Source organism: Centroberyx gerrardi, chromosome 4 (assembly GCF_048128805.1).
Source record: "Centroberyx gerrardi isolate f3 chromosome 4, fCenGer3.hap1.cur.20231027, whole genome shotgun sequence".
In the NCBI taxonomy this organism is placed as follows: Eukaryota; Metazoa; Chordata; class Actinopteri; order Beryciformes; family Berycidae; genus Centroberyx; species Centroberyx gerrardi.
In genome coordinates, this window is record NC_136000.1 from 11,931,571 (window position 1) to 11,956,657 (window position 25,087).

The 25,087-nt window shown below is 41.2% G+C and overlaps 1 protein-coding gene across 1 annotated transcript in view; it reads right to left on the reverse strand.

Annotated features, from left to right (window-relative positions):
• Positions 1 to 12,092: 12,092 nt before the first annotated feature.
• LOC139910274 (cGMP-inhibited 3',5'-cyclic phosphodiesterase 3A-like) overlaps positions 12,093 to 25,087 on the reverse strand; it is a 61,653-nt gene continuing 48,658 nt past the window's right edge. Inside the window, exons 5-15 of the mRNA XM_071897527.2 lie at positions 24,624 to 24,697; positions 23,300 to 23,451; positions 22,920 to 23,057; positions 22,434 to 22,545; positions 22,062 to 22,175; positions 21,162 to 21,361; positions 20,129 to 20,332; positions 18,537 to 18,698; positions 15,451 to 15,706; positions 13,778 to 14,982; positions 12,093 to 13,287 (exon numbers count right to left, since the gene is read on the reverse strand). Of these exons, the coding sequence (XP_071753628.1) occupies positions 14,651 to 14,982; positions 15,451 to 15,706; positions 18,537 to 18,698; positions 20,129 to 20,332; positions 21,162 to 21,361; positions 22,062 to 22,175; positions 22,434 to 22,545; positions 22,920 to 23,057; positions 23,300 to 23,451; positions 24,624 to 24,697 (1,744 nt within the window). The 3' untranslated portion in view covers positions 12,093 to 13,287; positions 13,778 to 14,650. The remainder of the gene's footprint in view (positions 13,288 to 13,777; positions 14,983 to 15,450; positions 15,707 to 18,536; positions 18,699 to 20,128; positions 20,333 to 21,161; positions 21,362 to 22,061; positions 22,176 to 22,433; positions 22,546 to 22,919; positions 23,058 to 23,299; positions 23,452 to 24,623; positions 24,698 to 25,087) is intronic.

Genomic DNA, 25,087 nt, shown 5'->3' on the forward strand with positions numbered 1-25,087 from the left:
TTCACAATATTTGCAGGTGGTGTACAATCCTAATCGGAGCTAAACACAAACATGTGCTACTGAGTGTTGCTGTTCACACACATTAACAGCACACATATGCTACAGGCAGACAAAAACCCTTTCTCCACATACAAAAGGGTGAATTTTTTTATCAAAAGCACCACACTGAGACGTTCATTGTAGGATTACCACACATAGAGGAGAACACACATGAACCAAAAGGCAGCGTGACAGGAATTCCTTGTTATAGTTGTTGCTGAACATTGAGTATTTCACTAAGCAGCTTTTTAATTATAGTCCAATGTGGCTCTTAATCCAATAAAGAGGAACAGAACCTCCATTCTGACCTCTTTCATTGGGGCACAAACACTGTCTAAGGAATTTCTTGCAGCAATTTAATACGCAGTCCAAAGGTTACAAAGAGCTGCACTCAACACCTTGCATGGTCATCATTACTAGGCCTACATTAACCAGTCACATGCAGCGTTCTCAACACAAACATTCAATGGGATGCTCAAGGAATCATGGAATTATATTAGCATGCACAGAAGACGTGTAAAGTGGTCATGAAATTCAGCTGGTGATCCGTAACGATTTACTTTGATGATAAATGACCTATAGCTGAAGAAATACTGGAACCATGCTACAGCAGAGTCGCCTTAAGCATAGATTTTATAAATATCCTTCACATACATGCAACACACACATAAGAACATGCAGTCACAAACCCATGCACTCTCTCTCTCTCTGTCTCTCTCTCTCCCCCATACGAATGTGATCCCAGCCGTGAGAAAGATATTTCTTGTGTATCCCCTCTAGGCCAGTCAGATGACTTTGAAAATAGAAAAACTATGTAGGTTCACTATCCTTTGAGGCTAAAAACCCTTCATGCATGTTCCTACCACCTCTCTCTACACCACTGTCCCCATTGGGCTTGATTCAGGTTTTTCCGCATGTGCCCTACTCCCCCAATTCCAGCACTGGAGTTCTGCATGGCTCCTGCAAGACTTGAGGTAATTAATATGTAAATCAAGGCGTGCCCACCTACACATTATGATATGCATATTCTAAATGTAATTTAAGTACATTTGTGCTCTTTCTTCTTACACCCAAACCTCTACAATATGTCTAGTGCTCCAATTGGTTTTCTAATGCAAAACAACAAATGCATACTAATAAACACCAAAGATATCCAATTAGATATGAAATGTTGAGTCACAAAAACTTGAAAGAAATTAATTAGGTTAAGCAATGCTATTGATTAGTCTCTGAACAATGGTAATGGTATTTAAAGCCATCTGATGATTTTCCACAACTACGCCATCAAAATGAGAATCACATGTTAATTTGAAGTTACTCAAAATGTAGTTAAGGACTAATTAAAAAAAAAAAATTCTACAGCAAAATGCATCAATCTGGTGCACTTTGACATGAATAGGACAATAGGTGTAAATGAAGCAGCATAGTAAACACTTTGAACAGCAGTCTGTAGGCCTACAGTGACATGTTGTAGAGTGCTGTCTGTCTTATCTGTTGCTGTCTCTCTCCTCACCTCACCCCTCCCCTTCTCAATTGTTCTCTTGCCTCCTCTTATTTCTCTCCTCCCCTCATCTCTCTTTGTCTCTGTCCTCTTCTCCTCTTTCTCATTCAGTTGAGGTCGTGCAAAAGATAAACAGAGTCAACGACACAGTTATCATGTGAATATATAAAACTTGAAAGGCTATTTACAGTATGTGCTTGATGCTAAGTTTTGAAAGGTTGAAACTAGTTTTGAATGTTTGAAGCTCAGTTTCAATCTTTGCAGGAATTAATTTGTACTCGTGTTTGACGTGTCTGTAATTTCAGATTTTTCAATCGGATCGTGCTTTGGCCAATGGGAAAGATTGGGAAGCCCCAAGACTCACTGCGAAAATGACATATCACATCCAAACAGCACAATAATCTTTAGTATAGACCAGGTCTGGGAAAATGAACACTTGTGTGCCTTATTACCTCCGCCAAGGAGGTAATGTTTTTGCCTGCGTCCATCTGTTAGCAGGATATCTCAACAAGTTGGGCACGGATTTACACAAAATTGGTATGAAGGTTGGTTATGGGCCAAGGAAGAACTGATTAAATTTTCATGTTGATTGGCCAAAAGGGGGCGTGGTGGTGGGCATGGCATTTCACCAAAAGGTGCATAACTGCCTTGTGGGGTGTTGTCGGTCATGGCGGAGGTCTGTGCTCTACTGAGCACATTTTCTAGTTGATCTTGCAACACAGTCCATCTCAAAAAGATGCATTCTCTGTTCTTGCTTTGGTGAGAAGTTTATTTTCTTCTAGACAACTTGGGAAGGAGACATGTATTGACTTAGCATTCTTGGAATTGAGAATCATCTTCTGGCTCCAAAAATACAACATGTCAGTGTCCAGAAGTCCCACTTCCCGGGCTTCAAATGGGCCAGAAGAAAATCAATGGGCATTGTCACAGTCACTTTGTCCTTTCTTTTCTACAGTGTGTTAGCCTCATAAAACACACTATGAAATGTTTAGAATTCCTCATCATTAGAATTCCTTGACGTTCAGGGAGTAGAGCGGTGTGTGTGTGTGTGTGTGTGTGTTGACAGTGTGAAAGAGAGGGAAAGGAGGCAACTGAGAGATTGCTTTAGTGGCTGGGAATAGTAATGTAAGCTGGTGTAAAATGACAATGAATTATTTGCAATTTCTCACTTCTCTGCTTATCTTTAACATGCATATTTTTTTCATCAGGCTACCTAAGTGGATGGGAAAAAAAGAGGGACCTGGTCTGTGTGTGCGGGTGTGAGTACAGAACATGGCCTGATGCAGACATGGCCATATTGAGTGTTTGTGCAAAGGTTCAATGCAATGAGCAAAGCAAATGAAAAGTGATTTTCCACCATACTGATGGGAGGAACAAATATGCCAAGGTTTTGAATAAACCTGTGTACAGAAAAGGCAAACCCAAAATTCACAGCGTGCACATTAAATAGTCCATGTCTCAGTAGGAACAGCCCAAACATGTGTCTCAATCTACTGAAGGCCTGCGTGACTTAACGCAATCTGGATCTATCTAACAATTCTGCATGGTTTGGCTAGAGGTCAGGACAGTGAGAGGGCTTGTCAGGGTGGAACTCATTTTCCCATGAGGCACAGTACCTTCAGACTGGGGTGGAAAGAGTGCTTCATCCCTGAGGAGGGAGGGCTGTTGTCTAGTGACCACCTCCCCTTGGCTGTAGTGTCCATTTTCCTCACAAAGACAGCCTCCTACTGTACCTCGCTTGGGCTACGGTTTCTCTTCAGAGGATTTGTTTGTCTTCACTCACACCTGTTGGAAGGAATTCAGAAAAAAGGTGATTTAGAGATCAGCAGAGATCTGTCAAGCCTATTTTGCTCAGTGGCCAACAGTGTACATATCCTATGTAGCATACACGCTCTGCAAATCTTCCCTGGATAAAAAACTCTGTGTTGAGTCACACATGGGCAGCATAGTGGCTCAGTGGTTAGCACTGTCGTCTCACAGCAGGAACGTCCCCAGTACCTTTTCTGTGTTGAGTTTGCATGTTCTCCCTGTGTTTGCGTGGGTTTCCTCCCACAGTCCAAAACATGCCAATCAGGTGGAGAATCTACATTGCCCATAAATGTGAATGGTAGTGTCAGTGTGATTGTCTGTCATCAGTGTTTGCCCTGTGATTGACTGTCAACCTGTCCAGGGTGTTTCCCTGCCTTCAGCCCAATGTATGCTGGGATAGACTCCAACCCCACCGTGACCCTGAGTAGGAATTAAGCGGGTAAAGCCAATGAATGAATGAATGAATGGGTCATGCATCATAAACGTCATCCTTTATGCAAGTACGGCAAACAAAGATCTCCTTGTCCTCTAATTCGAGCTACTAGAAAGCGCAAATATAATTTTGTAAGGCCAAGCAGAGGAACTACACACTGCAGTGGCAGAGAGAGGGGTGACTAAAGACAGAGTCATACAGTTTTTTTTCCAAAGATGCATGATAGAATTTGGTGACATGACACAGGTGTGAGTACATGATGTGAGTAATGTACAATGTTTTTACTGGAGGTTGAATAGACGTCAATAAATATATAACCTACGGATCTCTCGACCCAGCTCACACCGCGGTGAACATATAGGTCAATTCTGCCCAGGCTAACAGTTCACTATGACCAGCTAGAAACAGACTAAATAAGCAAACTTAATAGCACAGTAAATACATGGGTTATAACGTATTGCAGAGGAAACATAAAAAAACTGATCTTCTAAAGTTCATGTCACAAAGACTTAGAGATTTGACACACTCTCTAAAGAGGGATGGTCCCCTATTTAGCAAGTTAGCAATTAAAACCAAAAATGCATACAGCAAAAGAAAGGAGAAAGTGCTTCGACACAAAAAGAATAGGTCAATGTTTTCAGAATAACCAAGTGGATTGCGGTGGACATGATGGGGGGAAGAAGAGAGATTAACATGGGAAATGGTTCAGACTTTAAAGAGTCTGCAAGTGCAAAGACAGAACATTCTGAAAAAGCTCCTAAAAGACCAAAGCCTATAAACTAACTGCTTTACTAACTATTCCGGAAGTACAAGGTGACCTAGAAGCTGGTCTCAATGCACAGTATGCTGAACAATCAGTAAGATCATGGCTACCATCAATGAACTGAAAAAGCCCCAAGCCATGAGGACCTTTCTCCTTTCACTGTGATCTGGACACAGAACAGAATACCTGAGGACTGGAGAGGGGCATCGTCATTACAATCCCAAAGAAAGGAGACCGTATTACTGTAACTGTAATAACTGGCATGTCATCACTACTATTTTTAGAAAGGGCAGAGGTTGACATTAAGAAGCATCATTGAAGCATCATAGAACTCTATAATGAGTGGCAGAGGGAAATGCATATTAACTTTATAGACTTTGAGAAAGCCTTTGACAAATTGTACCAACTCTATGGAAAATATTAAAGCCTCTTTGATTATAAAGGAGTTGGAAGTGCTATCTAAACATTGTGAATCTATCAAAAGCGCACGGCCACCAACTAAATCCACACAATGACTGTCCCATTAAGATCCAGAAAACTCTTTTGCAAGGGAGACCTGACCAAGAAGGCAGCAGCAAACAGGTTTCATGCAAAAAAAGCGAATGAACCCTAAAACATGATCATATTATCATTTAACATATCAATCTCAAACACAACTGTAACAAGCCAGCTGGAGAGCAAGAGAGTGAGGCAGCAAGTGCCAGCATGAGAGTGAGCAAGGGGAAGAGAGATCTTTCTTTTTAAAGATCGACTGATAATTGATACTTACATAATTTCCATTTAGTCTAGCGTTTGTGATTTATTAATAATGATTTCATGATGAGAGAGAGAGAGAGAGAGAGAGAGAGAGAGAGAGAGAGATACTAGGAGAAAGAAACAAAGACAGAGACAGAGCAGAACAGGGTAAAGAGCAGAGCTGTGACACGATGAGAGCCAGACAGCTTATTCAAAGAAATGACAACTCCCAATGGATTCCTCTTCAATAGGCCAAACTATGGCTTTGAACTAAGAGAGAAAATAGTTCCCCAAGATTCAACTCTTTCTGCAGGCTATTCCATGCAGAAGCTGTGAATGTCTGCAGCTGCAGACGTGAAGGTTTTCTCTTGCCCCTGTCTGAACCTGATGGGCAATGAGTAGAACAGAATCTTGGGACTGTGAAGTATATTGACCTCCATATTTCTGTGATACGCATGAGGGCAGCTGTTTTAAAATCGACTTATCAATAAACTCATACCACTGACTGAGGCTGTGTATGCAGCCTGGAATACTGTAAATGAACTGTATCCCACATGCAAAGACACTGGGCTAAGTATTACATATGCAACAGATAAAAAGGTAAAAAGCTTAAAAAGGGGGTTATGAAAACAAGCAAGCAGCAAAAAGAGGTATCAGATAGACGCTTGATTCTAACTTCGAGCTTATCAACTTAAATGATGGAAAAAGTAGAGGAGTCTCCTGTTGGCCTTAAATGCCAGGTGCAATGAGGATAAGTAAGTAATAGCATGTTGTCCAGTTAAACCATTTCATCAAAATGATTCTGATCAGAGAGACTGTTAATGGACTACATTCCCTGGCTATCAGTCATTGCCATGGTAGACTTCTCTCCAGAGTCAGACTGAACTTATGGGATTCAGGCGAGATTGCTCATTCATGTATAGCAGTGAGGGGGCAGACCAGGGAGCAGCCTGAGGGTGAGTTATGTGAGGTACTTGACACATTTCAGATGTAATTATATTGTCAGTTCAAAATCTGTCTCCTGAAAAATCATGTACCTTGTTGCATCTCAGTAGGAGATTTTATGGTGCTCAGGCGCAGCATGTTGAATATCATTTACTTGTGGATGGCAAAGTCCAGCTGCAGTTACATCCCAAACTTTAAAACAGATGATGCATTCCCACTGAGCATTCCTTCTAAATTTTACAACACAGATCTATATGGATATACCAGGAGAAACCCAATGGATGTGGCCCATCTGTATACTGATTAGTAGTGGGGTGATTCACTTTTCATTGAAGGTGCAGGAGCTGGATTCTTGACCAGGACTCACAGGATTCTGGACAGTAATCCTTAATGTGCTTAAGCCAAATGCCCCTTGCACTTAAAATTCCAGGGAGATGCATTTAAGGGACCTTGAAAAGATAAAGACAATATATGGACAATATTTTTCAAGGGAACAAACACATTGAAACCCCCTAATGTTTAATTAAACTAATGATTAATTCAAAAATCAAAGAACGTATGCCTTGAAATAGAGCAAAAGAAACTCTTTGAGGATGTTTACATTGAAACAGGGTTCATAACTGCGCACATAAGCTTCCATATGCTGAGTTCAAACAGAAGTCATGTTTTGCTTACTGGACTTATTCTACTGCCCTCCAGGGAGTAAACATAGCAACAATCATGTGATCCCTGTTGAAACATTTGTGATCCCTGACCACATGCACTCAGCTTAATTAGTCAATGCATATTGAGCAACGAGATGCGTTTTCACGGCCATTCTGCAAATCCCCAGGCGCTGCAGTTTCTACAGACAATTGTATTTACTGTAGTGTTTGTTAATGCAGAGTTGATGCTTGATCGACACTGGGATATTTTCAGTGTATTACTTAAATAGGATCCAGGTGACTGCAATTAGCTGAAATGCCAATTCTGTATGCTATAGAACAAAGTGCCATTGGAAATGATATGTCGAGAAAGCAACATCGGGTACATTTTCATAAATGTAAATGTACCGCCTGTAAACTTTCAGTAAAACAGTAGGTAACCAGTCGATGACATAGGCTATTGTTTATATAGACTACTTACCAGACTCGCTGCTCAACGGATGGAGCGCGCTCCCCTTTCCCTTGACGACGCGGTAAACTTCTCATATAAAATAATAATAATAATAAAAAAGGCTAATCACGCTATTGTTTTATGTAAGTCTTTCTTGCTGCACGAAATGCCCTCTTCTTCCCAAGTCACCAACTCATGCGATTCCCCAGCAGCAGAGAATAGGGAATAAAGTGTGTGTTTCACTGGATGTGGAGGGTAGCCTACTGCCGTTTGCACAGTGAAGCACACGTGATGCGCCGAAGAGAGCAATGAAAACTACTGTACTTGCATCCACCTTTTCACGGGAACTCCCATAGCCCGGCTCCAACATGCTCCATAAGGTGAAATTTTGTAGTAAACCTCTGCAATGTATCCGTAAACCCATAAGAGATGAAGCCACGATTTAGATGGTGAGATCCGCTCTTAAGTGAAGTGAGCGATTGCGCACGGACTTGGAGTTTGGTAACCTGGATTTCACTCACAATACAAGCCATCTCTTGTTTTATTAAAACATGGCATTGTCATGAAAGACGTGGAGAAAGGAGGGAGGGAGAGGGAAAACCATACTAACCCCTTACCATTTAAATTACTTATGTTATAACATGGATACATTAAAGCAATTATATTTTCCACTTCCTCGCTGAGAATGCAATATTGAGTGTTTTCAGGGACGACTCATCCCCCTATATCCATTAATAATAGAAATGCATCAAAAGAGAAGGCCATACTTCCCGTGTTGAGACGACTGACACACCAGGTGGTCAAACCTAATTTGTCAAGTTCCTCTGTTGCCATGGGGATAACTGGTCCATATACAGTAAACTCACTTATTATGATGAATATGTCAACAGCTCTGTAATTATGGCTCCAGGGCCAGGCTTAACATATTGAGCCCAAAGTAATATTTTTGACTGCAATTAGGTGAAGTGATTATCTGATCTATAATTTTAATTTCTGTTTCTGGTTTCTGTTTCAGCTAGAGATGGCAATTCTGTGCTTTGTGTTTGATAGACAGTAAAATGCTCCACACAACATTAATTATTATTAGAGGGGCTGCTAGATAGAACTTGGAGCACCAAAACAGAGGACCTGTTTGAGATACCTTGTGGGTCAAATGCCCTGGGTCACAAGTTGAATAGAGGGAACTGACAACATTTAGAGGGGGGTGTATTATGTGCAAGCTTTTAATTATCATACTGTGCACAAATTTTACCACAGAAAACCAAATTCCATTCCAACTGTCTTAATGATTTACAAATTATTTCATCAAAAAGTTATTTTATGATCTCTAAAATATGCTAAAATGGGTAACCAAAATTGCAAATTTATCTACAATAAGATAAGGTTAATGTGTCTCGAGGAAGTGAGGATCTAAACAGGCAGGAAGAATGCCATTTGGTCGTGGCTCTGTGTGGCCATCAATGATGGCCATGCAAAATAGATGCAGTTTCTGTTGTTCGTTCCTGCAGCAATCAAATTTTCATCACTATTTGCATATTCTTGCAGGCATTACTGTGACCTGTTCCTATTACATCAGCAGCATGTTTGGTCAGCTTCAGCAGCCAGCAGTGATTTAACACTAGCATCAAACCTGTAGTCAGCTGCACCAGTTCCAAATAATGTATTATTATGAGAGTATATCCCACTTCAGCTGGCTTGTTCCAATATGTTGGTACTATTTGAGACAATGAAACATAGAAAGATAAGTTGGATCAAATAAATATATTATTGGCAATATGATTAACATACTAATTTGCACTTTTACTGGTATGAGATTTGCATTAATGTGTGTTTGATCTGGAACTGCTGAAACATTCCCTTGCTCTGTTAAAACTCGCCTTCAAAGACACACCATCCTCTGATGGCCCTCGGATGGCCCGGCATGTCTGACCCTGGCCTCTAGCCTTGATGAAACATGGGATCACAACTCCCTTCTGCCTGCACAAAGGAGATGAAAGCTGCTCACATCACACTAAATTGTGCTTTGCCTTGGAATTAGAGCACTTGGCTTTGAAAGCATGACAGTGAGAAGCAGTAAGGAAAATGTGACATTACACACTAGTTACTACACTGAACATGTTTCATTAATAATCCTTACCCTTCATATTGTTGTTATTGTGCAGTGGGGCTACATCTAGTATAGGCTTCAGCCATCAAACTGGAGCTACATTTTGGGTCATTAACTGGGCTCTTCTTTGAAACTGGGCTGGTCTTTTTTGCGATAATGTATTGCAATTCCAATGAAACAGATTCATACTGCATTTTAGATCAATGTTCAAATGAAAAAAGATGCACAGAGACATGAATACCACAGAAATTAAAGTCTTGTAATTCAATGTATTCACATTACAACATCCACATTGTTCAGCTTGTGACAACTTCTAATGATCTCCAAATATATTCACTGTATGATACATAATACCAATAGGCACTTCCAGTAAGTCTGGCAATATAGTAGCTACAGTATAGTGTCTAAATTACAAAATGGTAAAAATAAATAATGTATATCTAAAAGAGTTTTTGTAGTTTTAATATTTCTTTACTGTACAGCATATATATTGTACAAAATGGAGCATCAACCTGCAAGGAAATGAATCATTTTACTTTCACAAATACTGTGTATTTGGACATATTCTTTCTTGTGTAAGTATTGCTACATGTGGTAAGTGCAAGGTACTAGTGAGAAGAAAACAATTAATCATTTAATCATGTGTCAACTATATAAAAATACACGTCTCATTTTTGTTTACAGAATTGTAAAGCTTGTTTGGTTCTCATGGTTAAAATTATAGTATAGTGTGTGAATAAGTATGGCAATCAAATAAAACCAATTAAGACATAAAATAATACAATATCAAAACTGACATATTAGCTCAAATGCAAGTATTGACTTGAAACAGATGTGACTGGGGGCAAAATGCATACTGTACCTCCTCCACTCTAAAACAATGTGACCACCAATAAATTACCAAAATGGACACAATCCCATCACCTTTAGAGATGAATAAGAGATGTTATGTGATGAATGTTCCACTGCTGTTGCCAGTGAGTATCTCCAATCCGCTGGCTAAGCAGTACGCAGATCAAAGGGGAAGCTCAAGCAGAAATATGCCATAGGACCTTCTGTGAATAACAATTAGGTCCTACAATCTGAGAGGCTATATGACAAGAATTGAAGAATTACTCTGCATCACTTCACTCTTCAACCGGCTCTACTTGTCAAGATGACAGCCACCTCTTCGCAACAGTCAAACCAAACCAAAACTTGGACTAAAAATACTGGAGATTTGCAAAGAGTCCTGGGAAGAAGTCAAATAAAAAAAAAAAGATTCTGATTGCGTACACACACAACACACACACACACAAACACACATACAAGCGAGACCATTGGATGGACTTTCTTATGATGCGGACTATTGTGCATAGGGAGTGTAATTACGTAATTGTATAACCTGGAAGCTGTGAATGGAAGTTGTGTCATCCCAATGAAAGTTGGAATGAAAAAGCGTTTCATCTAGTTCTGGACAGCTTTGATTAAGATGTCTGTGATGCATTGAATAGCTTGCCTATATCACATTGGTGATTGCTCATCAGGTTCTCCAAAAGCTGAATAATCATTTTCCATTGTGTCAGTAATGATGATTATAGCTCATTAGGGATGAACTGGACGCAGCATACAGTACATAGCAGGCATGCTGTACATCAGATACAATGGGTGAGGCAACACGTGATCATTGATGGCAAAAAGAAAATGAAAGATGGATGAACAGTTGTTCTGGTTCAATGGCTTGTAGCGGTTCTGGTCTGATATAGGGTTATAAGTAAATGATAGACTGTGTGTAATGGCATTCTAATCAGTGGGTCATCCAATTATCTTCAATTACTCATGTATGCCAGGCTGAGTTGCTCCCACCCCCTCAAGCACACACAGTAGCAGAGTTGAGGCAGCAGTAAACAGGCCATTATTGATGTAGTGCGCTATTCACCACAGCCAAGAACACTGTGTGGTGACATGTTAATATGGGATCTGCAGGGATAAAGGGACGTGATGTTCCTCGTCTGAGTCTTACAATGAAATTGCCATTCACAGGAAGAAGGACTTTGCTACTTTCTTTGCCATTTCCCATCTACAGGTTGACTTCCATGCAATTCAGCTCCTTGAAAATCGGTTTAAAGAAATGGGCTTATAGAAAAGCAGTGAACATCAAATGCTACAGCATGAGGAGGTGAGGTATGAGAGCATAAGGGAGTCAGATGTGCATGTAGGTCGTGAGAACTGGGCAAGATTAGCAGCGGATAACTCATTTCAGATTGCCTCACTGCAATCTGTTGTGACAGTAACTTGACCCTGCAACTGGGTGTAGAGCACTTATCTGATTCCACTCAAGACCTAGTTATGGTCTCTTCTTTCCTCTCCTCAGTGTCTACCTCACCTGGGATGTGTCACCAAACACTTTTCTATGGAAATGAATGAATTGTGAAATGTGAATGGGATAAAAAATAGGAGTCCCTTAAAAGACTCTTTTCCCTATACAAGCTACTGTACAGATGGCCATGCAATCTGTTCATCTGATGGCTGTCTTTGAGTGGAGAGGAAGGGCTATCATGAGAGCCTTCAAGTCATACATTGGAACTTCAGTCTCTGCCTACATGCTGCGGGCCCAGTTAGCTTTGTATTCTTTCATTTACTGGAGCTACTTTCTTCAACTGATTTTTTTTTCTCCTCGCACTCCCAGAAATAACATGTTGTTGGACATTCTGAGAAACTGCTTCTCTTTCAAAAATGTTAAATTCAGTTTTGATCTGTTTTTTGATCTAGTTGCATCATTGATTTTGACAGTTAAAAGGTCTGGAGTGCAGAGTGCTCAAGCTTAGATTCTCACAACCAAACTCTTTATCTTTACTACTACCTACCAAGTGACTGTGAACCAATGAGAGTAAAATGACAAGACCCAAAGAGGTGAATCACAGCTAGAGGATGTTACATCCAACATTGTCATGTTGTGCCATTAATTTAGTTATTTTCCTCCATAACACAAGTAATGTATCAGAGAGTGCACAGGATCATATGAGCTGCACCATCTGCTCTTAACTGTGAAAGAATGGATGTCTCCCTGAGGTGCCTGGAGAGGATTTCAGAGGGACTCTCTATGTATTCATCCACAAAGACATTAGACCAAAGACCACAAAGAGTCAAAGCAGAAAAGTGGGGAGCTGTGGCATAAACTGCAGCCTTGTTCAAAGCCTTGACTGCACATGATCTGAACTAGCTTGTGATCCATGCTTCCATGTTTTCTGACTTTCTGTTCTCACAGGTGACACAGATGTTTACTCTGAGTCACAACGGTTGGATGATTCCTGAGGGGTGAGGGTGTAGGTCAGCTGTTCACATTTTGAGGGCTGTAAGTATACAGTATAGTATAGTCAGTCCAAATTCACCGTCAGGGTGGCAACAGGTGATGGGAAGGGAAAAAAGCGTTTAGGTTTTGCAGAATCACTCTCGGTTTGTATTAGTTGTTTCAGGCATTCTGATAGAGCCTTTGCTCCCTTAGAGAACTTGGTAGGATTGTACATTTTATTATACGTTTATTGTATTATATAGTAGAATGTGTTTGCTGGTTCTCTCTGGTGTAAAGTTCTATGGTTATGCTGTATTTTCTTTCTCTTACATTTATTCTTCTCACACTTTAATAGGTGAGTGTTGCATGTTTTCTTCTTTTGGTCTTGTATTCAGCACCACATTAATCTGTGAATTAAACACATCCCACTATTGGTTACCCTATGCAGACCTCAGAGCAACAATGTCTGGGATAGCGATGCCTTCACTGATCACTTTTTTCACCCCAGGAAAGAACAGAGATGGCACAGATAACAGCTAATCTGATGAGCTTACTTTGTCTCCTATAGAAGAATTATGCATATGCATATCTGCACACACACTTAAAGGAATAGTTCACCCAAAAATGAAAATTCTGTCATCATCTACTCGCCCTCATGCCAAATGAAACACAGGTGAAATTTGTTAGTCCATATAACACACAGGGAGGTTGCCAGCACAACTTCGTGGCAGCCTTCTCCAAAACAACTGAAGTCAATGGGGACCTGTTCTTTAGAGTTCCAAAATAAAAACAGCCAAACAGTCACACTGTGAATAGAAAGACCTATACACCATTATTTGTTGCAAATCAATCAGCTGTAGTTAAGATTTGCACTAAATTATGGTGTAAATATAGGTCTTTTTGGAACTCTGAAGAACTGGTCCCCACTGACTTCAGTTGTTGTGGAGAAGGCTGCTATGGAGTTGTGCTGGCAACCTCCCTGTGTGTTATATGGACAAACTTCACCTGTGTTTCAACTGGCATGAGGGTGAGTAGATGATGACAGAATTTTCATTTTTGGGTGAACTATTCCTTTAAACAGACACACGCACACGCACACGCACACGCACACGCACACACACACACACACACACACACAGAGTGTGAGGACTCTCTTGAAACTCAAAGCCTCCTTCCCTAAACTAATACAACTACACTAGGTAATGGTATAAAGTACTTCATTTGGCAATAAATGTAAAATATCAAAGCAGGGAACTGCAGCATCAGATGATAAAACTAAGAGCCAGAATTTTCATTTCTAAATATAAAGTCTTGCTAGTTTGTAAAAATGACAATGAAAGATGGGAAGATGCAATGTTTGCTTTTGGATGCAAAAGATCGTGGATGAGTGATTAATTTTGGCAGAAATGAAGGGGTAGTATGATACTCAAATGTTTCTCATTTGATTGATTCTGTTTATAATCCATATATAGAAAAGGAAACCATATTGTGGCCCGTGTCAGACCTCAAAAAACCCCACGCTAAAATTGAAACACAAGTACAGGTAATTGTGATGTTTATATATAATTGCATGTAGAAAATATTTATGTATAAATTGGCAGCAAATTTCTGCAGTCCTGTGTTAACACATTGGGTTGAGGCCTGTGCGACCAATCTTCCTCTTCTCTTGACAGTAACAAAAGAGTCTGTATCCCAAAGTACATCAATAAATCCCGTATTGCAATATGGAAAGCTCCTCAAAAGTTTGGTGAAACCGGTTATTCAGATAAAATGTGTAAAGCACAATTTCGCCCACCCTGTTTTTTTCTTCATAGGCACACATTTCCCAAACTTCTACAGTGTTGTGTCTAAGTGATGTGCTGGCAAAAAACAGGAGTCAGTTGATAGGATAAAAAAAAAATCTCTTCTTCACGTTCTAACCCTGACAGACACCATATTTCCCATGGGCCATTTCACTCTGGACTCCCCTCCTCTAGTTCCTCTGTAGGTTCAGAGTCTTCCTGTGGAGGGACTGGCCACTCTGTTTCCTCCACCTCCTCTCCCTCCTCTGGCTCGTCCTCTGGATCCTCCCCTTCTACAAGCTCCTCTTTGCTGCCTGGCTCCTCTTCCTCCTCATGAATAGCCAGAATTGGCTCAGCTACATTGTTGAGACGGACAGACTCTGCCCCTTGGCCCTGTTTCTGGGCCTCCTCTCCGATCACCTTCTTCCACATCTCGTGGTTCTCCAGCAGGTGCTGGGTGATCTGGCAGAAGACTTTCCTCCTTTTCTTGGGAGTTGCTTTCTCTGGGGAAAAGGAGAGAAGATATGGTTGGATTGAAAACTTTTTGATATCTGATTTTAGAGCAATGAAAGCCTAAATTGTGCTTGCTCACATGCATAAGCAAGTAAGGAGCACATGGATGGCTTTTGGCCATGCATATATGCATTTAGGCTTTTGTATTGTGTAAGTATTCATATGTGATTTTGCATGTATGATTATGTATATGTGCAGTATGACTGTCATGTATGTACATTGTATTATTATGTATGTATGTATATGTGTATTAACTTTTCTTTTATATGCACTTTTATCTTAGTATTTCTGTGTTATGTGAAGTATGTTAAGACCCATGTTGGTGATAATGCACTTTAAATACATTTGACATTGACTTTAAATGGAACTGAAATTGATATTTCACTTATCAACAGGCTTTCATTGTAAACCAAAATAACACACTATCATGAACACTTCAGTTATATGCTTGTGCTTACGTGATCCTTCTGAGCTGGTGGACGTGTCTTCCTCTGCTGTATCCTCTTCTTCTTCCTCGTTCTCCACTATCTCCGGCCCCTCTGCCTCTGGGTTGGGTTCCACCCAGCGTCCGGGCATCAGGGCGGCTGAGTCGTAGGAGTTGCAGAGCGGTCCCACGATGTGTGTGATGAAGGACTCCTGGAGCTTGGCCAACTGTGGTGCCGAGCGGTCCATGAAGGGGCTGATGGGAAGGTCCAGGCTGGACTCCTCGTCACCCTGCAGAGGGCATGACCACTGTTAGTGCCCATTCATTACCAGCTGCATGGATGCCAAGAGACTGTATGAAAGGCTAAAGGGTGGGTTGCAACTCCCACCCATTAAGGCATACTAATGAATGATTTGACTACTATGACTCAGGTTGCTGAACAAATGTAAAAATAAGGAAGAGATAATGAAGCAATTCCAACAGTACTAGGGAAGCATGTCAAAAGCTTAGGAAGGTGGTATGATGCAACTTGAAAAGACAAGGAGGAAATGCTAAGGCAGGACATAGTTAGAGGCACTGACAAGGTAAGTTGTGGTGCCTGAAATTTGGTCTGTTGCATTGGCTGATGTGCCCTGTAAGCCAAACCCCAAGGGCCGTGAAATCACACACTCAATTCTATAACATCTAGATTAGGTGGTTAGTGAATGGCGCACTTGTCCGATGGTCCTGTAGATTTATGACGGCGTAGCCTGACGTTCTCTATGGTAACATGTGTAGGTTAGTACATCATTCTTTTAACATCTGAATTTGGCTTCTGTGTGGATGCTCACCCTGCATATCACATCCTGTATATCGGTAAATCACAAACCAACTTATATAGCCTATATTTCATGTAGCACCTAATATTGTAGTCAAAGGATGATAAGGGACAACTAAGATCTAATATCTGGACTGAGTCAAAAGCTTAATCACACAAAGGCCTACAGAGTATTCAGTAATATGGTGGAGGGTGAGGGGCAGCAGCATGTGTGCTGTTTATGACGTCTGGATGGGATGTAAATGGACAACAACCACAGCAAGGTTTCCTGGTTGCCATGGCAACTGACCCCAAGTGTCATCCTGCAGACTATAGCATGTCTCTGTTCATGTAGAGTAGTGAGGTGCTAATGTAAAGCACAGAGGGAATCATTGAATGAAGGGATATCAGATGGATCTGCAATTTGATGGAATTTCTCGACAGGTGAGGGGAATGAAAAGGGAAAAACAGAGGGGGAGGAGAAGCTCTGAGATCCAGCCGTCACCATGACTACCTCCCAAACAGATAGGGCAGGGTTCTGAGGCATCGCAAGGCTAGCTTTCCCAAAGTGATGTGTTTGATGTCTTAGTGATGTGTGAGAAACCCTGTTATGAGTACAGTGGTTATATAAAACTTAATACAATACTAATTGGTATTGAGTTAGCCAAACAACTACTGTGCATGGTCGGGAGTAGGGCTTATTTATCGGGTGTCAGAGCTTGTAAGCCTCTGTGATTTAGTGTTGCAGTGCTGATTAATAACTGTCTGGTCCTGGTTCACACATTACACTCTATTTCAGCATGCCTCTCACCATGGCAGAACAAATCACATCCTCAAGGCCCTGTAAACATGTTTGCTGGGAAGTGTCTGTGTGTGTGTGTGTGTGTGTGTGTGTATGTGTGTATGTATATGAGAAAGCTAAGGGAGCGCATGTGTTTGTGCGTACATGCGTGTCGGTGTGCATATATGTACACATGCCTGTGTGTGTCTGTATGTTCTGTACTGAGGACTAGATATACTGTTTTTCTGCTTTGTTCAAGGTTGTTGGTCTCTCATGCTGTCAGTGTAATCAGAGGCTGCTGCTCCACCTGAGCGACAGTTGCCTGGGCACCCTGCAAGCGTCACCACTCAATCCATTGTCATTGAAGAGCTGTTCTATTGCCCGGCTCCTGCACCCTGCTTCTCCCCTATACCCTTGAGAACGGCCTATAACTAGCTGGCTCTAGCTCCTAGCTGAAGTAGCAGGATACGTGAGGGCCTGAACATGCCGTGCTTGTCCCAGGAGCAATTAGCAGAGATTAGCAGTCATTCAGAGCCACAGGGAACTACTGTGACAAAGGTCACTGAGGTTGACATTAGCTTGAATTCATGGCCCGATTCTGTTATGCATCATCTGTTATAATAGCGCTGTCTACGCACAGTGAGGTCATGATGAGACGTGTCCATTAGACTGAGAATAAAGCCATAGAGAAAGACTTTAATGGTGGTATGGCATTAGCAAATTTGGGATAAGGTGTGGATCATGTACCAGATTCTTACAGCAAAAACCCCCCTACTTTCTCTACCATTCCATCTGCTTATATGTAAATGCCATGTAAATTTATAATACAAATGTAATGGTCTTGATGAATACAGAATACAGAACATAGAAAATATAGGGAGCTGTGGTAAAGATAAAGAACTGCAAACTGATTGGTATTGGCAGAACAGATACATATGTCTTATCTGTGAATCACATGACTCACGGCTCGTCACACGCGCTGCTGCACAGCTGTGGTGACATTCGGTGAGTTATCTCAGCGTGAGCAATCAGAGGGAGCAGTGCCATTACTATCTCAATATGTCAGGGAGATTGAATGAAAAATGAATCAAGGGGATGAAAATCCCACAAGCTTGAGGTCAGAAATGTGTATAGAGGAAACAATGGGGGAGGGGGGGGGGTGTACTTTAGTTTCTGCATTCGCTTCCACTGTGGGTTTTTGATACAGAATCGAGTGGCTTTGTCTGAATCTCGCAGCAAGCTACCAGGAGTCATTATGTTCTATTCCCCAGCTGATTTTGTTGTTTTTTTCTGGAGAAATTGTGAGAAAAATCCAAAGAGCTGAAGCATATTTACTTCTGAAATCTATTCAGCTGTTTGCGTGTATAAGTGTGTGTAAGTTTGTGCATGTTCATGCCTGTGTCTATTAAATACCTGTGTTCATTTGCATGTATAGGTGCAAACGTGACATTGTGCATTGATTGTCTGTTAGTGCATGCATGAAAGGGCACAGTTCCCATTTCTTGTCAGGTTTATTAAGGTTAGATGGAGACGGCTCACACACCTGTTCATAGAACTCGTTGACAATGCCCTCCGTCCATTGGAGATGCAGGTCCTTGCACTTTAGAGGCCCATTGATGTCAGCCAGTTTAATGCACATCTGGCAGACCAGCAACCTGTCATTCTCATTGGACCAATCAATACCTGTGGATGGATCATCGCCCACCTAGGGGATCAACAAATAGACATGTTGACATTTACCATATCTGGCATATTGGGAGACACAGCGTGCGATATGTATATATTATGTAAATGTGATGCTATTGACCTGCTGTTGAGAGACTGTGTATTCATATTCACATATCTAGAGGATTTACTAATCAGAGCAAAACCATACAGCAATACTGTAATGCATATGGATGGGTCAAAAGCAAATGGGACTAAGGCTTTATACCTGTACCTTGCACCACTTGCATAAAGTACATGAGCAGCTTTTTTTTTCTGTGATGAAATGAATTTTATATAAAAATGTAAAGGACACAGTCACAGTACATTCAGTGAGATATGTACAACTATAGCTTCTGTAAGATACAACCAATTATACATTCTTTAGGATTAAATCAATGATTATTTTTCTTCTTTTGATTATGATCTTATTTCTAGTGGCTTTAATTGGCAGAATGACGCTGACATCTGTAGTTCATGCTTGCATTAATCTCCCCAATACAGTTTGAATTAATTCATTATTTCTAGGTAGGCTTAATGAGCTACAGATCTGGAGAAGGCGGACCGCAGAGTCTTATCATTCTAACCTAATAACCCAGGGAGCTGAGCAGATCAAGTGCAAAACTAGATGGGTTCTTCGCAGAAAGCTAATTTGCTTCCAGGAAGAGCAGAGCATGGTGTACCACAGTGAGAATCAGTGCTGTTAGTTTTGGTGCCAAGCCAGTAAGCTGTATGCTAGCTGACAGGCCGTGGTCGGCTAGCAGCACCAGTGTAGTAATGCTCACAATGGAAAAACTCGGGACCCTCCAATCCAAAGCCAACATTCTGTCCCGACTGAAATGAGTTCCTGAAAAGCTGCGGGGAGCTGTGTATTGTTTTGACTTGAGCTGAATATATTTCAGGTCCTGCAATGTTCTGGACAAACAGACCTGTTCCTCGAAAGCCACTGGACATTTCCCTTTCAATGAACCTCCTTTTTCAATATTAAGAGAGTTGCGGTAAGAATGTATGAGAAAGCACCTCTACAGTTTTCAGCTATGACTAAAAAAAAAAAAATGGAATAAGATACTACCATTTCGAAAGGGACCAGACAATCCATTATTCAGCCTATTCAGTTTCCAAAGACAACATAATGAATGAACTGTACTCATACAACCTTTACACCTCCTATCTGAGGATTAGTATTCATAACCCAATGTTGATATTGACTAAAAACATCCAGAACCTCATCCAAAAATCCAACAACTGCTGAAACTGCTGAAATGAAATGTCAATAAATAATCCAAGAATTCTATAATAATTTAAGATTTAATATTCCCAGAAAAATATTTTCAAGGCTACTTTGGTATCTAACTAATTTAAACACCTTATCCTTAAACTCTTCAAATCTGTTCGAGATTCAATGTAAGACTATTATATTTTGAAAACTACCTTGGCATTGAACTCAGCTAGAAAATCAAAGTGCTTCTTGAGATCAGTGGCCAGGATCGCCTCAATGACCAGGAAACGGAAACGCTTGAACTCTACATGGTCCAGGTTGACTAGGAAGTTGAACTCTGGCCGGGACATGAAGAGGTTCCAGGCTGAGGCAGCGTGGTGGTTTTCCAGAACTGAGCGGTCATTGTACAGCACAGCCTGCACACACACACACACACAGAAAAGACAGAGACAAAGAGTGAGACAAAGAGTGAGACAGAGGGAGATGTACTGTATATTCAACAAGTACAGATGCTGTACAGTTCCATGGCGCCTAGCTAGGCGTGCAGCATCAACTGTTGCTGTAGTTGAAGTTACTACAATCCTGGAAAAATCAGGATAACCACATCATTCCCCCAATGTATTGGAGAATAGATAAGAAGAGGTTCTGGTAGGTTAGCTGTCTTTCAGTATGAGAACATAATAGCCAAAATGTTTTGTTAGCATTGCTCAAACTTAAATAAGTTCCACACCTGTTATACAAAACTGGTTTTGAATGTAGCTGTAACTATATTATTAAATTATTTATAATAATAATGTTATTTTTTTTCACACATAGATTAGCCACTGCAGTTGCAAAGCTTACACACATAGCAAGACTGCAACACCAGGTGAGCGAGCATCACTCTGTTTGATGTAACCTCAAAATAAACCATGGAGGGACAATGTAACAACTGCACTGTACCCTATAAAATGCATCATTTCAATTGGTGATAGTGCACTGGTATATAGGGCTTAAGTGTCTGATGATTGGCTGACCTGAATTTGGCTCCTGATGCCCATGTGTTGTGCCGTGAAAATACAATTCTGCACGGCTTTAATCAAAATGGTTTGTGCTAAAAATTCAGTCTTCAATAAGTCTAAAGTACGAACTTCAAGGTGGTCAATTCACCACACACACTACCGCTGTCCATACCACTACATATACAGAGGGACCATTTGTGGGTGAACGGGGTTTGCGGGCCTGCAGGCTGAATAGCATGGGTACCTGTGGGGCGCTGGTGGCCACTAGGAAAGCATTGGTCCTCCCAGGGTGGTCATAGTCGTGCATTGCAGCTGCCACATAAAGCGCCATGAGCTCCAGAGCAGGTATGAGGCCTGACAGGCAGCCATACCCATCCTCTGACACAGTGTAGGTCTTTGAAACCAGGAAGCCCATATGACTGTGTGTTATGCCACTGTCGGAGTCTGGCCGCAGGAGAACAGAGAGAGGGGAATAAGTGAAGAGCAAGGTACCAGAACACACGTATGCACACTTGCACGTGTATGCTCATAGATATTTACAGGCACACACACACACATGCACACATACACGCAGACGCATACATGCACACACACTTGAACATCCAAATCCACTTATATGCGGATCAAAGGGATGGCCCTAGTAAGGCATACAAATGAGGTTATGGAAATATGGATGAGGGGGAACTCTAATCTGCCTGCAATTTCATGCTGTTCTAGACTTCAAATGGTGTTTGGTACGTAAATGCAAGTGCCAAAAGCCTGAGTAAGATAAGACAAACTGAGAGTAGGATCAGAACACACACTCCTGCAGGTTTGATGCTCTAACATTAATGAGATGTCTCACAGTGAGGCACAAGGACTGCAGGCAGATAGATAATTTAAAAGAAAATGAAGTTTGACCTACATATAGAAAATATGTGCGATCATATTGGTTTAACAAAAGTTGGAAAAACTGAATTTGATAACTCAAGATGATGAGAGTGGGCTGATATTATGGTCTATATGCACACCTTTGAGGAGCATAAAGAATTTGGGAGCTCTTGTGTTGTATGGCAACTTGACTAGACACCATCAAGCCTCCACACACACACACACACACACACACACACACACACATTAGCCCCGCACCCACACATGGACACACCTGAGTCACTGGCAGAGCCATGGTCAGTAATGAGGCTGGGCAGGCCAGGCACAGCCTGTGTGGTGAGGTACCAGACTGCATGTAGTACATCTGTGGCATGGATCCTGTTGTGATCTGGGCCAGGAGAGACAGAAAACAGTGTATTCAGTGGGTCTTCTCCACCAGGGTGCACTGTTGAGCTGCTTATGTTTCTTTTAGGAGCCTCAATAGCAAGTCTGCATACAGTCATATGTGGGTAACGGAGGAAAAACTGTATAATGTCTCCCTCTAGTGGCTGTCTATTAATATTACATCCATATCTGAAGTAAAGTGAAAAGTGAGGCAGCATATGAAATAGCAAGAGGGGGTAAATTGTTCAAGCTTGATCCTTACATGGTATGTCTCTGTAACCATTCTCAAGGGAATGGAAGTAGTTCATGAATTCTTGGACGGGGATCTTGAAGGTCTCAAATAGGCCAGTGTCTTCAAAGAGCCTGTAAGCGACCTGACATACAGAAATCAAATTGTCACAGAGTACACTAACATCACCAGGGTTGGGAATTGACGGATTACATATAAGTGGGTTACAATAATCTAGTAACTGTAATGCATTACAGATAAGATTAAAGGTATTTAGGAGGAAAAATAACCTCAAATGAACGGAGAGTAATCATCTTATATTACTGAGTCTGTATACTCCAGAGGTTTGCATTACTTACAATTTTAAGTGTGGAATTAGTAACCTGTAATGGACTACTTTACAAATTACTGAAATTACTGTCCAAATCCTAAATATCATTAACCAAATGCTCCTTACAGTTTGAATGACACTCACGCTGGCCTGTGAGCTGAACGAATGGTCCTGCCTGATTGGCTCACCTGACTGAGGATGCGTCCACACTTCCCATTGGTCTTCTCCACCAAGCTGAAGATGGGGAAGTTCCAGTTGTTTAGCTGACTCATCAGGGGCTCTAAGTCCTCCATTAACAGTGGCTCCGGGGCCAGAATGGGTTTATCCTGTACAAGTGACACGTGATGAAGAGTGGTAAGACATACAAGATGTCAATAATGGGAAAATATGTATGTATGTAATTGTCTAATGACATGACTGTGTGATTGTATGTTTGTCTGCATTCTTGTATGCACTGTTGTATGGATGTATGTGTTGATGTATGGTTGTATTACAAAGAAGTTGCTGTTGCTGTTGTGCTTGCATTAAAGTTTGTATTTTTATTAAAGAGGTATATCTTATTTCTTACCTCAGGAGGTATTAGTGGGTGGAGGATGACATTCTGGGAGGCGTTTTTGCCTTCCTCTGTGTCCTCCTCTGTATGTGCTACATCGCTGCTGTCACTGTGGTTGGCTTCATGGGTGCTATCATAGTCTGACGACACTACCACTTGGTCCTCTGCTGGCAAAAGAAGGAACAAAGAGATGCCATGCTGGGGTTCACCCCAAAAGCACGTGTATAGGTTGGGGCTTAAAAGAAAAATCCACCTTCAAATACTCTTCAACTGTTAGATATCATCAATTTGTGATGTTCTGTGCATTCCAGGAGTTATTTTGTGATGAAGTGTTGCAATTTACTATACTGTTGGTGTATACATTTTTCCTCATCCTGCTGTGTCTATTTCAGTTAGTGATTTCCTAGATTTCCCAGAATGACTTTGGACAATCCCAGAGAAGGGGCACTAGGGGTGTCTATGATCGCGGCCGCACCCCTTACTAAAAACGCAACATGTCTTGTAGCTGCATTGCAATCTGGTCTATTGAGGCTAGTGTCGTTAGAAAAATTAGTATCTCTGCCTACAATGAATTTCTCCCTGTTTGATTGTTGAACATTGGTGAAAAATGGTGTAAGGAGAAGCCCTTGCTCTTTTTAGATTCCGAGAGGCTGACACCAAAACTTGACATTTACCATTGATAGGGTTTTTCTACCATTGATAGCTGGACAAAAAAAAAATCTGCTTTCACACTCCATTGAAGCAGTGCTGGGAATATCTTCATGTAATGTCACCTCATCTACATTTGGCCAGTTATCCGCGGGAATAAGAAAAATACACCACCAAACAACAAAATGGGCCCAGGAATGCAAGGTACATTGTCAACATGTTTAACTGTGTATTCAGGGTGGATTGTTCCTTTAAGGCTTACGAAACAGCATTCAAAGTCCCTTGTGACTCTAAAACTGTCCATTGACACTAATACAAAGCTGATTGTTTTAGAAAGGGCATAGCCATTAGTGTACTTAGGATATATACTGTATATACAGTATATGGGGTATACACATCTCTTTATCTGGCTATTTAGAGTTTTCCCACCTATCAGCCTAGTCACCACTAAAGGATTACAGGAGTGAAGGATCACAGTGTACCCACAACTCTTCAGCAGTGAACTCACCCCATCATCTGTCTACACCACTGGGCATAGCCCTTCTTAGTGGGCCCAGACTGTCATTTTTAGAAGGATGGGGAAACACTATGCTATGCACGCCCCTTAAATTCCCTACACATGCTGCTTGGAGGTAGTAGGTGAAGTGGAAATGGTAGAGATAGGATTGAAACTAGAAGATTGAGACCATACCTGACCGTGGTATCCTGTCCCCTTTGTCTATAGAGCCCTCCCCATGGCTCAGCTTGATGTACGGCCTCCCACAACTGTGGACAAGAAGGGGATTACAAGTTAGAGCAAAGTGCAAAGAGAGGACATGTTTCTTTCAACTCAGTAATGTATGCCATTCTCCTTTGTGATGCTGTGACGTTTGCACCTAATGTGGTGCTGCATACGTAACAACTCATCCTGTTATGCAATTATAAATACAAGTCAGAATCAATCAATCTTTATGTTTTGATTTAGATTAGAAAATGTAGAAGTTCTGTGCTGGAGCCTATACATGCAGAGACGTGAGGGGAAATGGGAAAAACATGTTATCAGGAGTGCACATGTATCCCCTGCTCAGAGATTTGCATCCAAACCCTTCAGCGTTCGATCAATCAAATATAAACATCTCTTTTCTAGTTTTGTCAGATAAGATATGATGAAATTTG